We start from the raw sequence: 14,631 nt of genomic DNA on the forward strand, positions 1-14,631 counted from the left end.
AAAGTCGATTTCAAACAGTACAAGCAGTCATTTTCATGTCTTCTTGATGATAGTCCTGGCTAACACCAAGGTAAAAGTACGGTACTTTGGCATAACTGTGGTTGCTGTGGTGAATTTTTGTAAGGGTATACTTGGGAAAATGAGCGCTACCTTAGCAGGCTCCTCCTCTCTCTCTCTCTCTTTTTCTTTCTCTCTCTTTCTCTCTATCTTTCTCTGCCGTGCGCTTTTTAAGGCGATGGAGAATTTTACCTCTGCAGGATCATCAAGGTTTCCATCAGTGCTAAAGAATCCGCTGTTCAGACACTGAGCGGAGGAGAGGAAGAGACGACCATGAGACATCAGAGAGTCTAACCTCTCTCTCCCATGATTCAGCGGTTCTCAGACTCCTACATCTGGGACTGCGGCATTAAGCATTCAGTAACATTCCTCACACGTACCTTGGGTGCAATGCCAAGGGGTGTAAAACGCTGTTTCATGGGTATTTTGTTTTGTCTCTTTGTGATTGCGTGTCCTTGCTTTTATGAATCGCCCCCACCGGCATGTAAAAGCATTGTGAAATCAAAACCTCCTGCTTGTTAATGCTTTTAAAACCTAGCTTTATATCAAAATCAACTTTTCTGCTGATGTAGTCAAGGTCACACGGGTGAGAACAAACGATCCACAATCGAATGAATCCCTGAAGGGATTTACATGATATCTGCTGAATATTCGGTTTCATTCAGATATACTTGCATTTACATTTTGCCTTTATCCAAAGCGACTTACGGTGCATTTAAGCTATACATTTATCAGTATGTGTGTTTCCTGGAAATCAAACAAACCCACAACCTTTTGCACTGCTAATGCAATGATCTACCAACTTACTGAACTACAGGAACACCTTCATGTTCATACGTTTAGTTTTCTACAATTCGTAAACGGGTAAATTCATCAAAATTTTGCACAACCTAAGTTTAATGTGCAAAACAAGAGGCATAAAGCTTTAAGGGGCTAGACTTTGGGAATGCAAATATTATTTGGAAGTTGCTGCGAATATCGGCAAGGAGGCTTCATCCACCTTTGCTTTTCATTAGAGAAAAAGGTCACGCTATTAAGTACCAGTTTCTACGAATCACATATTATCTCCGAATTCGAAGGTCAAACTTCACCAGAATTGATATTTGGTACGTGCCAAAATATGAAATATCTTTGCACAAGCTTGCGTTTCCGGTCTGATACATTCACATGCGTATGAATTAAAGTCACCGAAACGAAAAGTGTGACCGCTCCTTTAGAGTAAAATTCTCTCTTTCCATGTCCCACACGCTGTTTGACTACTACAAGTCTGAATAAACTTGTAACCCTTCCTCGAGCACATTACTGAAGTTTTGGAGATGTACGAAACGTGGTGTACAGGGGAGCAGCTAGTGTAGGTTGTCACGGTGACAGGAATCTGAAATAGTTTTTCACGCCCAAGCACAGCAAATCACAACCTTAAAAAAAGTACGAGAAAAATCTCTCTCTCTCTTTCTCTCTCGCTCGCTCGCTCACTCACTTGCTCCTCATGTGGATTTAATTGTCGCACAGTGGCTGTATGTGGCACATTGTGTGTTTTTATAGGATAAATGTCTGACTTAAAGATAATTACAGATGATTAAAAAGCTCTTGAACATCTGTAGCTCTCTTAATTCAGTTACACAGAAATATTTACTCTTACAGATCTCCTTAAACTCATTGTGACTTGCGACTGTTTGCCTTTTCAATGCACATTCTTGGTCTTGTCATGAATGATTCATTGCTGCATGTTATTCCAAAACAAAAAATTCTGATAGATCATTATTATCATGTAATAAAGTAATTTAATAATTTACTAAAATAAGCATTTACTGCACACGTCTGCAATACTGTTGATAAGCGTGTAATGTTGCCTGCTAGGGGTCAGTAAAATCATAATATAAATAGAGAGATCTGGAGAAGAATAGTCATATGTTTGTTGTTAACTTTGGCCCCGTCCCAAATGGCACACTCCGGACTTGTGGACTTCCTCAGAGTCCAGTCTAGTGCAGACCTTATGAACCTTTGATGCGAGTCCACGAGGGCGCACCAGAGTTTTATTTCGAGAGAGACTCGATGAGAGCATGTGAGCGGAGTGTAGCGTGGATTGAGCGAGGAGCGGAGTGTGCCAAATTCAGTCAGAGCGCAGAGCGGGTTTTATCCAAAGGCCGGATCGATAACAACCGGTTTCGCTCCGGTTACGCTCTGATAGCGCTCACACCACGAGTCTAGGGCATGCACAAGAATATAGTCTGCGTGGCAGACGTGATGAGGAGAGGGTTTGCTGCGTGTTGATTTACCTATGTTAACAGACACGCTACCTATCAGGTGCGGTCCAACCACACCGCGACCCATGTACATCATCATCAGCCATCTTGCAAACAGACAACCGCATAGCATTTGCCCCTCACACAAGCAGCAGATTTCGCCTCTGACGTCTACTTCGCTCTAGACCTGCGAATGCATTCAAACTGTTTAAGCGGCAAACTAGGTGCGGTAGACACGATTTTGCCGCCTCAAACGCGGTTGGTGTAAACGCAGCATTAGACCACACATACGCAATAATCATGAACAAGGAAAAATATATAACACAGATATAAATTATAGGGTTCTTTTTGCTTTTTCATCATTATTACGTACTTGTAGTCTAAGTTGTTCTTATGTTATTGCAATATCAAGAAAGTTTTTGTTGATTCATGACTTTGGAACGATTGAACGTGTAGTGCTAAATACTCGCTTAAAAAAACATTAGTTGGTATTTTTAATGGTTCGCATACACTCTTCTTTCTAATAATATAAAATTATAATTTAACTGTCTAACCTAAGAGCCATAGGGAAACGTTAAGATGCTTGCGAAAGTGAATTTGACCTCCTGATCTAAAATCCTCCTGAGAAATTTGAGCTGCTGGTGTGTTTACGGATTAAATCCCTCACAATCTACTACACCTCATACATTTAGTTCTGACTCTATCCTGCTATGTACCGCCCAATTTTAACCAGTGCCCGCCCTACGTTGTAAAAAATATCCTATTTTTATGGTCAAGTGGGCTGCTGATGTTTATGTCGCCTTTAAACAAAATCTATATAGTAACACAATGTGTGCATGGACAAACGGGGTGATTATTTCTATATATAGACACGTTAATTAATCCAATGAGAATCCTCGAATCAATCAAGTGTAAGAGTGACAGATGCAAACGCAATGCACGAGATACACATCCAGACGTGTGTGTGTATATAGTAGTTTAACCACTTACCTGTCACTCCACCCTTTTGAGTGGGGGGTGAAAAGTTGATGTGCAGCTTCAAATTAATATAACTTTGGCATTTTTTGGTCTAAAAGACTAATCTTGGTCTTGTTTTAAAGAAGACAATCTAAAGTTTTTCACTGATGTTTCTGGATGTGAAAATATTTAACAGAAAAATTGTTATAGCAGTTTAAATTTATTATAATAATTAAAAATAATGCAATAACATATTAATTTGATAAATAAAATTATAAAAATGAAAATGTTTCACAAAAGTAATAATGTAAACATGAGGCCATATGTCTCAAGCAGTTGTGATCCAAATTTTAAGTTAAAATCACAAAAAATGAGGTTTGTGTAACACTTTTAGTCGTTTTACCAACAACGGCCACTAGATGTCAACGGTTTGCTGCATTCTCTTGTTACAAATTGATAAAATACTGTCACTGCATTATTATAACTGCTAAAACATTTTTAAATATGAAAACTACATTCTTAGAGCTTTCCAATGATATATAGTTTGTCAACATTTTTGAAGATTTATAATATGATATTAGAATTATGAATATATAAAATTAATATGCATTCCTATGGAGGGTGGGGTCATGTAACTAAAAACTGTCACTACATTATTTCTATCATCAGATGACCTTGAAATATAAAAACTACATTCTGAGAGCTTTCCAGTGATATATAGTTTATCAAGATTTTTTAGGTTTAGAGTAGGGGTTTGGTGTTAGACATATGTAAAAACATATTGGGCCTACATGTTGGCCTGTGACCTTTTAGAAATTGACTCTCACTACGTCATTTCTTTCCCAAAATTTTGATGAAATATGAAAACTACACTCTAAGAGCTTTCCAAAGATATATAGTTTGACAAGATTTTTTAGGTTTAGAACAGGGTATTAGTGCTATACATATATAAAAACAAATTGGGTCCACCTGTGGCCCGTGACGATTTAGAAACTGACTCTGACTACGTCATAATTTTCCAAAAATTGTCATGAAATATGAAAACTACACTCTTAGAGCTTTCCAGTGATATATAGTTTGTCAAGATTTTTAGGTTTAGGATAGGGTATTAGTGTTATAAATATGTAAAAACAATGTGGGCCTGCTTGAAGGCCCCTGACCTTTTAGAAAATGACTCACACTATGTCAACATTTTCCCAAAATGATGATGACAAATGAAAACTACACTCTTAGAGCTTTCCATTGATATACAGTTTGTTATGATTGGATAAGAATTCACATGCAAAACACTGAAGTAAATGTTGGGGTCCCTCTGACGGGACAGTGACATTTATCAGGATATAAATGTTTTGAGGCGCACTCTCTTCATAAAGTAATCAATTACTCTCCCTACACAATTTATTTTATAAAACACTGCTGAAATATGTATTCTAGAGGCTTAGACCTTTCCAAAAATATATAGTTTGTCATGATTCAATAAACATTTACATCCAAAATATTGAAGTAAACCTAGGTGTTCCTCTACAGGAACAGTGACAGTTAAGTGACATAAGGGCTCCAGGCTGAGAGACAGACAGACACACAGAGAGAGAGAGACAGACAGATGGACGGCCGAGTTACTGATAGGTGTAATTAGTATAACTGCCGGCTGAAGGGACGTGAGGCGTGTTGTTCATTCCACATAACGTTCATTAAGTCAATGCCTGCAGATAGCAGCCAATTTATCTACACTAAAGCCAATGAGAGCATAAACCATCAGCTCTTTCATGGGAATAAACCATGACCACACGTATCCGTTCATGTTTTGGTCGATGTATTCCCGTGCACCTGGGTGAAAATGAGACAGCCGGCCCTCCCATCCTCTTTACAAGCGCAGAGATCATTTCAGTGAAATTATTCAGATGAAAAGTCAATGCATTTCACTGCTCGCAGCTTCACATAGCCTATCATTAAAACCATATTCCCTGTCATTTCCAATTTAAAAGAAACGATTCACCAAAGATCCTGTCATCATTTACTCAAGCCCGTGTGAGATTGAAAGAGATGTTTTAAAGAACGAAAGTACCACAGAAGTACAAACCGCTAGTGACGGCAAATGAAATGGCAAATATTGAATAATAAATATTGAATTTCATTTGTGGTTGAACTATAGCTTTAATATTTACGAGGCATCATTTGTGGTTAAATGTAATAACAACAGTTAGCACGTTGAAGTCTTTTGGTTGTATTTATGGTGCTGCCCACTTGCCTACGATGTAAACATGCTTTGCATTGAGAAATTATTGTCTGTGGTCATCGATAGCAGGCCACAGATGTTGTCTAGTAAAAATAATAATGTTAGTTTTTCATCTCATGTGCCTTCATGTCTTGCAGTTTATAATAATGTAAATATCAATGTATAAGTAATGTTTAAATATTTACTATTTATTGTATGCATCGCTCATGCCGCTGATTTTTACTTTATGTAAATTGTGTTGTTTAATCTGCATATGTCTAAATTATTGCTGCTTCAGTGTTTTGAGTGATTGTATGACTTTTAGTTTTTTTTAAATCATCTGATGTTGATGCTTTGCTCCTATTAAACAATTTCATCTCAATTTAATCATTATGGGTAAACAAAATCAACATATGTATTGATTTTCATGAATAAATAATGACCGTTTAAATGTAAATCAATGTTTTGGACTTGGCCTTTATCATTTTCTGAGACATTTTCATAACCATTAACTTTATAACGCTGGGTGGAACATGTTCAAAATAAATGTTTTGTTTTTATTTTATGATAATTTGTCAGTCATTTATTTTAATTGTCAGTCATTTATTTTTAATTGCATGCAGCTTCAAGTACGGTACAATTACTCAGGGTTCTCATTTACTTTTAATGGGTGACGTCATGCGTTGCCAAACTGAATTGTGAATCCGCCAACGTCGCGTCACTCGTGGCAGAAGTTGAACATTTCTAAACTTTTCAAGTGTCAATGCGTGCGTCAGCCAATCAGATCACCTTATGCAAATAACCTACTGTGAGCCAACCAATTACGTTTATGAAATACCAGGGCATTTGTTGCGGCCACTGTGATTGGACAACCCTTCCATCAAGCAGTAACGCTTTCGTCCCGTGTGAATGCATAGATATGTATAAAAGCTAGATGTGTTACGGCGGAGTCTCTAACGGCATCACCTGGCGTCCATCTTACCACAGGGCGCTCGCTCACTCGTAGCATTGAGTTTAATGGTGCAGGTACTTTTAAAATGACCATAACTTTTTTACAAACATTATTAACGTGGCTATAATTCTGGATGCTTTAACATGTTTCATGAATTTTTTTTATTTTTAGTTTAAGTATGCAGTGTCATAAGTACATCTTTGGCATTTTTAACAAACCAAACCGTTTGAAAATCGGTAAGCACGTTATGTAAGGGATAATGTAGAGGCAGCCGGTAGTTATCGGGAAATAAGCCCCGACAGTGTGATCAGGACCCGACGCGAAGCGGAGGGTCTTGTATCACACTGAAGGGGCTTATTTCCCGATAACTACCGGCTGACTCTACATTATCCCGCTTATTACACGGCTACTTGTCACATAAGAAAAAAAACTGGACATGAATATGAATTTGAAACATTTTATTGGCATATTTGTTTTAAATTAACATTTTTATCCTTCCGCGAAACTTTGCACAGATGCATAAAATGATCGTATACCTTATTAAGATCCTCTGCTTCATACTTGTCTGTCTCCATTTTTTTCTCTTTTAGCCAGTCTTTGAGAAGTTTTAATGCCCATTCTGTATTTTTTTTTTTGTGTTGACTTCGTAGCTGTCATGCTCTATTTTGTCAAGTTCAGTCTCAGTAAGCTCTCTGTGTCTTGTCGTGGTTGTCCAGTGTTTGTCACAAGATGGCGCCAAACAAACAGTAATCTTTATTGATCTTTATTGGCGCGGAGCGATCTTACTCGTAAAGTAGTACCGGCTATGCGTTATTATTTTGGAGCGGTTATTATTCGAAAAGAACGAACCTGCAAATGTCTCAACTGACCAATCAGAATCAAGCATTCCAGAGAGCCGTGTAATAAGGTCATTTAAAAGTACCTGCATCATTAAAACTTAACGCTACGAGTGAGTGAGCGCCCTGTGGTAAGATGGCCGCCAAAATGCGGACGTTCCACTCAATTGGCCAGCAGCGAGGGCGAGACATCTAGCCTTTATACATATCTATGTGTGAATCTACCGTTACTGTACTGTACCAAGCGTGCTGCACAAGCCCTGAAAAGTGAAGACAAAATGTCTCGATCCCCCCCAATCCCAGTATAGGTCATAAACCCCGCCTCCCCATGTTATTCAATGGGACTTGAGACCAACTAAACCAATTTAATTACACTTCAATTATCTTTTTTCCGAAGCTCGTTTCTGTCATTTACTGTAGTTTTTATCATGCTGATGTAAATCCAGTTTTTTTTTTGTTTTTAGTTAGTCATTTAATGCTATAAAAACGGTGGTGTGCCGTAATGATTGACAGCTGTGATATGCGCATTCTGTGAGGGTGAGACCTTGATTTTGCGGCTTTACTTCCTACTACTGCGCAGGACTGGTCCTGAAATCGCTACTGCGCAGACTCAAGACCCAAGATGTCAGTGCCGCATCGGGACACTGGCGGCTTCACTTTTCACCAATGGAAGAAAGCGAACGGGCATCGTCCATCGTTTTTTACAGTTTACATTGTTTTTATGTACTGTACCAGTTTCTGTCTTATTCTGCCTTGTAATAAATCTGAGAGCTTAACAAATAATATTTTCCAGCTCTTTACAAACCATATAATGATAAATAAATAAATAAATGGATTTGTTTTTAAAGAAACCTGACTATAAAAAAAACAGAGAACAACCTAAGAAGCTAAAAATATTAATGTTAAAAATGCTTGTGTTTCACAGAACTACTAAAGCATCTTGGTTTTTAATATTAATTAATTATTTTCATTTATATCACTGGGCTGTTGAATGCTTTATTCTGATTGGTTGAGAAATATTCCACAAGTATGCATTATTTTACGATAACCGCACACCTGACCTATCAAATGTTTGTGGTAACTGTGGTATAAGCAGAATAATTGACAGTTGTGTATAAGCAGAAGATATTACGTTTTATTATGTAAGATATTATGTACGATATAATATGCTCGTCGTCAATTATTCCTTATGTAATATAATATAACTTTGATAGTAGAGTACATTTTTTAGATCAGTTTGAGCATCACTGCCCACCCACTTTGTGTGTGTGTGTTTAGGAAGGACCGTACGTGATGTTGAAGAAGAACTGGGAGATGTTTGAAGGTAATGAGCAATTCGAAGGCTACTGCGTGGATCTGGCATCCGAGATCGCCAAGCACATCGGCATCAAGTACAAGATCTCCATCGTGCCGGACGGGAAGTACGGAGCGCGGGACGCAGAGACGAAGATCTGGAACGGGATGGTTGGGGAGCTGGTGTACGGGGTGAGACGACTCTCTGTGTGTTTTTGACAGATACTGATATGTAGACATTTACAACGCGCAACAAAATGTCTCTACTGATGTTTATTCAAACACCACCATAATATTATTCTGGGAACATTTTTACTTCCCAGACGATCTTGTGTTGTGGCACAGTCACGCCTTATGCAGAACAGAAGCCGATTAGCAGTGTTTGCTTGAACTGTTTGCAGACAACTATTGACTTGGTCTATTTGCATCTTATTTTCCCACTAATAACACGCCATACAGAATGAGAAATAAGAAAATTAGGCAGCATGGAAATAAATAGCTTTTATAAAGCTGAATATGGTTATCCTCAGCCTAAAGCAGAAATATCTGCCGTTTGACCAGAACTGAAGGTTTATTTATTTCAGCGTTGTTTAGTCGTCTCTTTCATCAACAGGGTTTATATGGCCAGAGCCAAAGGTGTTTTCTCTTTAAAACACAAGCTGAAGTATTAACACCATTATTCAGCGTGCAAGTACATAAAATCATTCATTTGTTCGTCTCCATCCGGCACCTGCTGAGTCTCCAGTGGAGAAAGGCAAACCTTCCTACTGTTGAGTGTTAATGAGCTCAGAGCGAGAGAGAGACTACAGATGCACATCTTTCTGCCCCATTAAACCCTCCCATCCACAAACCTGCTCTTCACCCACTTATACACAACCAGTAAACACACTCGTCTGCTTATACACAACTCATACACACTTAACACACACTCATACACTCACTGAATTTGCTCATAAACACCGAACACATGCACACAATCATTAATGGAGAGATAGTTGAGAGAGTAGAGCATTTCAAATATCTTGGCATTATTTTGGATCAAAATCTCAATTTAGGGGTTTACAAATGCTGTCAACAAAGACTGACAGCTATCCGTAAACTTAGGCACTTGTCTGTACAGCCACGTCGTCTTCTGCTTCTGTATCGCAGTATTATTGAGCCAGTCCTTACTTATGGTGCCATTTTTTTTGTTTTTTGTATATGCTTACGGTTACGAACAAGAATAAATTCTTCATGTAGCATATAAATTATTGGCATCCCTGTTCCAGATTTATCGGAGAGTGTCTCGACATTCACGTTGCGAAAGGCACAAAAAATTGTAAATGATTCTAAAAATATTTTATTCCTCTGGCCGTAGGTTAAGGGTACCGATGTGTAGAACACACTCATCCACTCATACACTGTGTGTACAAACAAAAACACACTGAAAAACACACTCTTCCACTTATACACACTGTAGACATGTAAACACACACACTCATCCACATGCCTCCACAGATACACACTGAACAAACACACATACATACTGAATACATACTCATACAATTATACACACACACACGCAAACACACATTCACACTGAACACATTTCCACACAATACACACTCATCTAGACATACACACACACACAATACACATTTATTAACACATACACACTGTACACATATGCGCGCACACACAATACACACTCATCCACTCATATACACACTTATTAACACATACACACTGTACACATATGCGCACACACAATACACACTCATCCACTGATACACACACAATACACATTCATTAACACATACACACTTTACACATATGCGCACACACACAATACACACTCATCCACTCATATACACACTTATTAACACATACACACTGTACACATATGCGCACACACAATACACACTCATCCACTCATATACACACACAATACACACTCATTAACTCTTTCCCCGCCATTGACGAGATATCTCGTCAATTAAGAGAAAACGCTTCCCCGCCAATGACGAGATATTCCGTCTTTCCGCAATACCGCTATTATCCACCAGGTGGCGCCCTTCCGCAACTTTTTAAACCCGGAAGTATTGCCCTATGGCATACTGCTGCATGTCCGTGTCTGTTTTAAAGATCGCTCTGAATATGATCTCTATGAAAAGTCCGTCATAAAAATGGAATTATCTCTGCTTTTTGCTCAAAATATGGTGTTTTTGCAAAAACCTACCCATATTCAAAAGCTGATTGCAAAAGAACCACTAAAGGTAGGATGAAACGGTTTTTTTTGTTTGAAAGCAGAGGGTCTGTTCTTTCATTTGGTATATTGTATGTTTATATATTTAAAGAAGAACATTTTCTGGAAGGCATTAAACTTTGGTGAAAATCATGAAAAATGCTGGCGCTGGCTGGCAACTTTTTTTAAAAACGCTGGCGGTGAAAGAGTTAACACATACACACTGTACACATAAGCACACACACACAATACAAAGTCATCCACTCATATACACACACAGTACACACTCATCCACCCATATACACACACAGTACACACTCATTTACACATACACACTGTACACATATGCGCACACACAATACACACTCATCCACTGATACACACACAATACACACTCATCCACTCATATACACACACAGTACACACTCATTTACACATACACACTGTACACATATGCACGCACACACAATACAAAGTCATCCACTCATATACACACACAGTACACACTCATCCACCCATATACACACACAGTACACACTCATTTACACATACACACTGTACACATATGCGCACACACAATACACACTCATCCACTGATACACACACAATACACACTCATCCACTCATATACACACACAATACACACTCCTTAACACATACACACTGTACACATATGCACGCACACACAATACAAACTCATCCACTGATACACACACAATACACATTCATTAACACACACACACACTGTACACATATGCACGCACACACCATACACGCTATTCCAGTCATATACACACTTATTAACACATACACATTGTACACACACAAACAATTCACACTCATCCACTTATATACACACACAATACAGACTCCTTAACACATACACACTGTACACAAATGCACACACACAACGATGATCCACTCATATAAACACAATACACACTTATATACACACTCATAACACACCCATATACAGACTCATACACACCAAACACACAACTGCTGATACACAATCGAAGTGGCACTAATTAAAAATGCAATTTAGAATTTAGCGGCAGTGGTTCAGTGGTTCATGTAGGTTTTCAAATCGGAAGGTTGGTGGTTCAATCCCCGGCTCCACCTGACCAAGTGTCAAGATGTCCTTGAGCAAGACACCTAACCCCAGGCACCTTGCATGGCTGACAGAGTCGTCGGTGTATGAATGAGTGCGTGAATGTGAGGCAGTATGTAAAGCGCTATATAAATGCAGTCCGTTTTTACATTTGTTAAACGTTCATTTTTTTATGAGAATCTTTAAACCTTTTAGGGCAGAACCAGCATGCATTTTCAGGTTGTTAAGAGATTGTATATGCTTCTGTAAAACCATACCAAGAATCAAAACATTTAATTGCTGTCCAGTAATGACCTGGTGAAGTATATTGAGCTCTTAACGCACTAGTCGAACCATAGACCCACAGTACAGTCAATCTTTACTGACATCATGCATTACTCTCTTAAAAAGACAACCTGCTGTAAAATAGCAGATAAAGTTAATTACGAGCTATGGGTTCCTTCAGGGGTGACGGGTAAAAAAAATACAGCACGAAATAAAACCTACCTACTGTACTGAACCGTTCATGTCTGGAGGCGCGGACTTAACTTCATAGCTTCTGAATCCCACATCTCTCTAACAGTAACAGTGCTTCGCTCTCTATTGCTGCCGGCCTATAATTAAATCTATTACTGAAACATGTGATCGTACTCCTGTGGGCACCAGCAGGGCCAAAGATGCCCTACATTTACGCTGACCTTTCACTAGTATTAATCCAGTGTAAATATTACCGTACACAAGTCCCCTGGATACAGAAGAGCCTTCATTGATAAAATGTCTCCATTCATAACTACATTCCTACATTCAGTCTTTAGAAATTTAGTTAAATGAATATTGAACTTCCTTCTGCTTTTGGTGAACATTTTTCAAATAGTTTGTGCTTTTAGCTCAATGATTTAACCATAACACAAAATTCTTGAGGTTCTGCTGACATAGAGCAGTACTGCGGGTTGCATACAGTTCACAGTGTTTTTTAAAACCGCATTGTAAATCTTATCTCCTCTCCTAGAAAGCGGAAATCGCTGTGGCCCCTTTAACAATCACTCTGGTCCGGGAGGAGGTGATCGATTTCTCCAAGCCCTTTATGAGTCTGGGAATCTCAATAATGATCAAGAAACCTCAGAAGTCCAAACCGGGCGTCTTCTCCTTCCTGGACCCGTTGGCCTACGAGATCTGGATGTGCATCGTGTTCGCCTACATCGGCGTGAGCGTGGTGCTCTTCCTGGTCAGCCGCTTCAGCCCGTACGAGTGGCACACCGAGGAACCCGAGGAAGGGTCCGACGGTCCGCCCAGCGACCAGCCCCCCAACGAGTTCGGCATCTTCAACAGTCTCTGGTTCTCCCTGGGCGCCTTCATGCAGCAGGGCTGCGACTTCACACCTCGGTAAGAAACAATGGAGAGCGTGTGCTGTGATTTCGGACTCTCTGAGCACATTCAAATCAAGCTGCTGCGAAATAAAGTATGGGATTTGGTTGGAAATGTGCCAGTAAGCCCTTCAGGACTGCATGTTTAGGGTCCATGAAGTGTAGTGATGAATAGTTTGGAGAATGAATAGAAACGCTTCATCAAGGGTTTTCCAAAGCTAGAAGCCTAAATTCGTAGACCACACAGACATTCTGATGCATATTGCACAAAAACTAAATTTTTTCCATTCTGTCAAGCACTAATCTACTTGTCTGATTTCATGCAGCAGCCACCCGTGGCAGATTCGGTTAAATTAAAACAAACTTTGGTGCGATTGCTTGGTTACTGCAGATCATTTCAGTAAAACCTGAAGGGCTGTGCCATTGCAGCAAGTTATGGTTCTGCTCTTTGACACAGATTTAAATGCAGATCAACATTCACAATGAGAAATGTCAACACTGCAGTTATTATGGTGAAAAAGTAAATAATTGCATTCATTAATTTAAGGTTTGCACTCAACTTTTCTGCTTGCGCTCTTAAAGAGTAACTAATCCCTAAACCAACTTTTTTTAGTTAATGATCTGTAAGAATGGGGGTTTATTAGTGCTGTTCATTGATTTTAGTAAGTTTTTTGACATTTGGATATAAAGTGTTTCAATACTACAATATATGGGGTAAAAACTTCTGAGTGCTGCCCTCTTCAGGTTGAACAGTGGCTACTGCAATTAAATTTTCCTATTGGATGTTGGGTCCACAAAAAAAAAAAACTCGTGACGTAAGCAGGTTTAAGCTCACCGAGCCCTTGTTATGATCTCACCACACACTTACGAGCTTATAGTTTGTCCCCTCTATCTCTGATGGGATCTGCCCACTTTTCTTGCATTTTTCAAATATTGCCAGTGGGTGGAGTCAGGCTCTGACCAGGGGTTTAGTTACTCTTTTAAAATTTCCGTCAGGGACTACAGTCCTCCTAGAAATTTCAGTCAGGGACTACAGTCCTCCTAGAAATTTCAGTCAGGGACTACAATCCTCCTAGAAATTTCAGTCAGGGAATACAGTCCTCCTATTAAGATAGTCTGGAGCCCAGTACTTAAAAAACTTTTTGTGGACTTGCATAAAGAGACAAAAATTGCACTTAATCTTTTTCTGAACATTTTGTTTTTATAGTTTGTCAGATATTGTTATGTATCATCATATGATTAGCAAGCAATACACAGATTATCAGAGAATCGCGGCATTGTGATACTATTGTTCTAAATCGGCGAACACGGCAGCCAAGTATCGGCCGATGCCGATACACATAAAACTCGCAAATATCGGCCCGATATATCGGCCGGCCTATATATATCGGTCTATCACT

General features: G+C 39.0%; 1 protein-coding gene across 10 annotated transcripts in view; it reads left to right on the plus strand.

Moving 5' to 3' along the window:
• The window catches only part of gria4a (glutamate receptor, ionotropic, AMPA 4a), a 120,051-nt gene that overhangs the window by 59,592 nt on the left and 45,828 nt on the right, over nucleotides 1–14,631 (plus strand). For 9 of the 10 annotated variants that reach the window (XR_010542750.1, XR_010542749.1, XM_065280405.1 and 6 more), the window contains exons 10-11: nucleotides 8,539–8,745; nucleotides 12,877–13,250. Coding sequence is in view for 8 of the 10 variants with exons in the window: in XM_065280405.1 (XP_065136477.1) it covers nucleotides 8,539–8,745; nucleotides 12,877–13,250 (581 nt within the window). In the remaining 2 variants the exon portion in view is untranslated. Of the gene's footprint in view, nucleotides 1–232; nucleotides 3,277–8,538; nucleotides 8,746–12,876; nucleotides 13,251–14,631 lie in introns of those variants that run through there. The other variant, XM_065280412.1, reaches the window with a different exon arrangement.

This window comes from Paramisgurnus dabryanus, chromosome 8 (genome assembly GCF_030506205.2).
Source record: "Paramisgurnus dabryanus chromosome 8, PD_genome_1.1, whole genome shotgun sequence".
NCBI classification, from domain to species: domain Eukaryota; kingdom Metazoa; phylum Chordata; class Actinopteri; order Cypriniformes; family Cobitidae; genus Paramisgurnus; species Paramisgurnus dabryanus.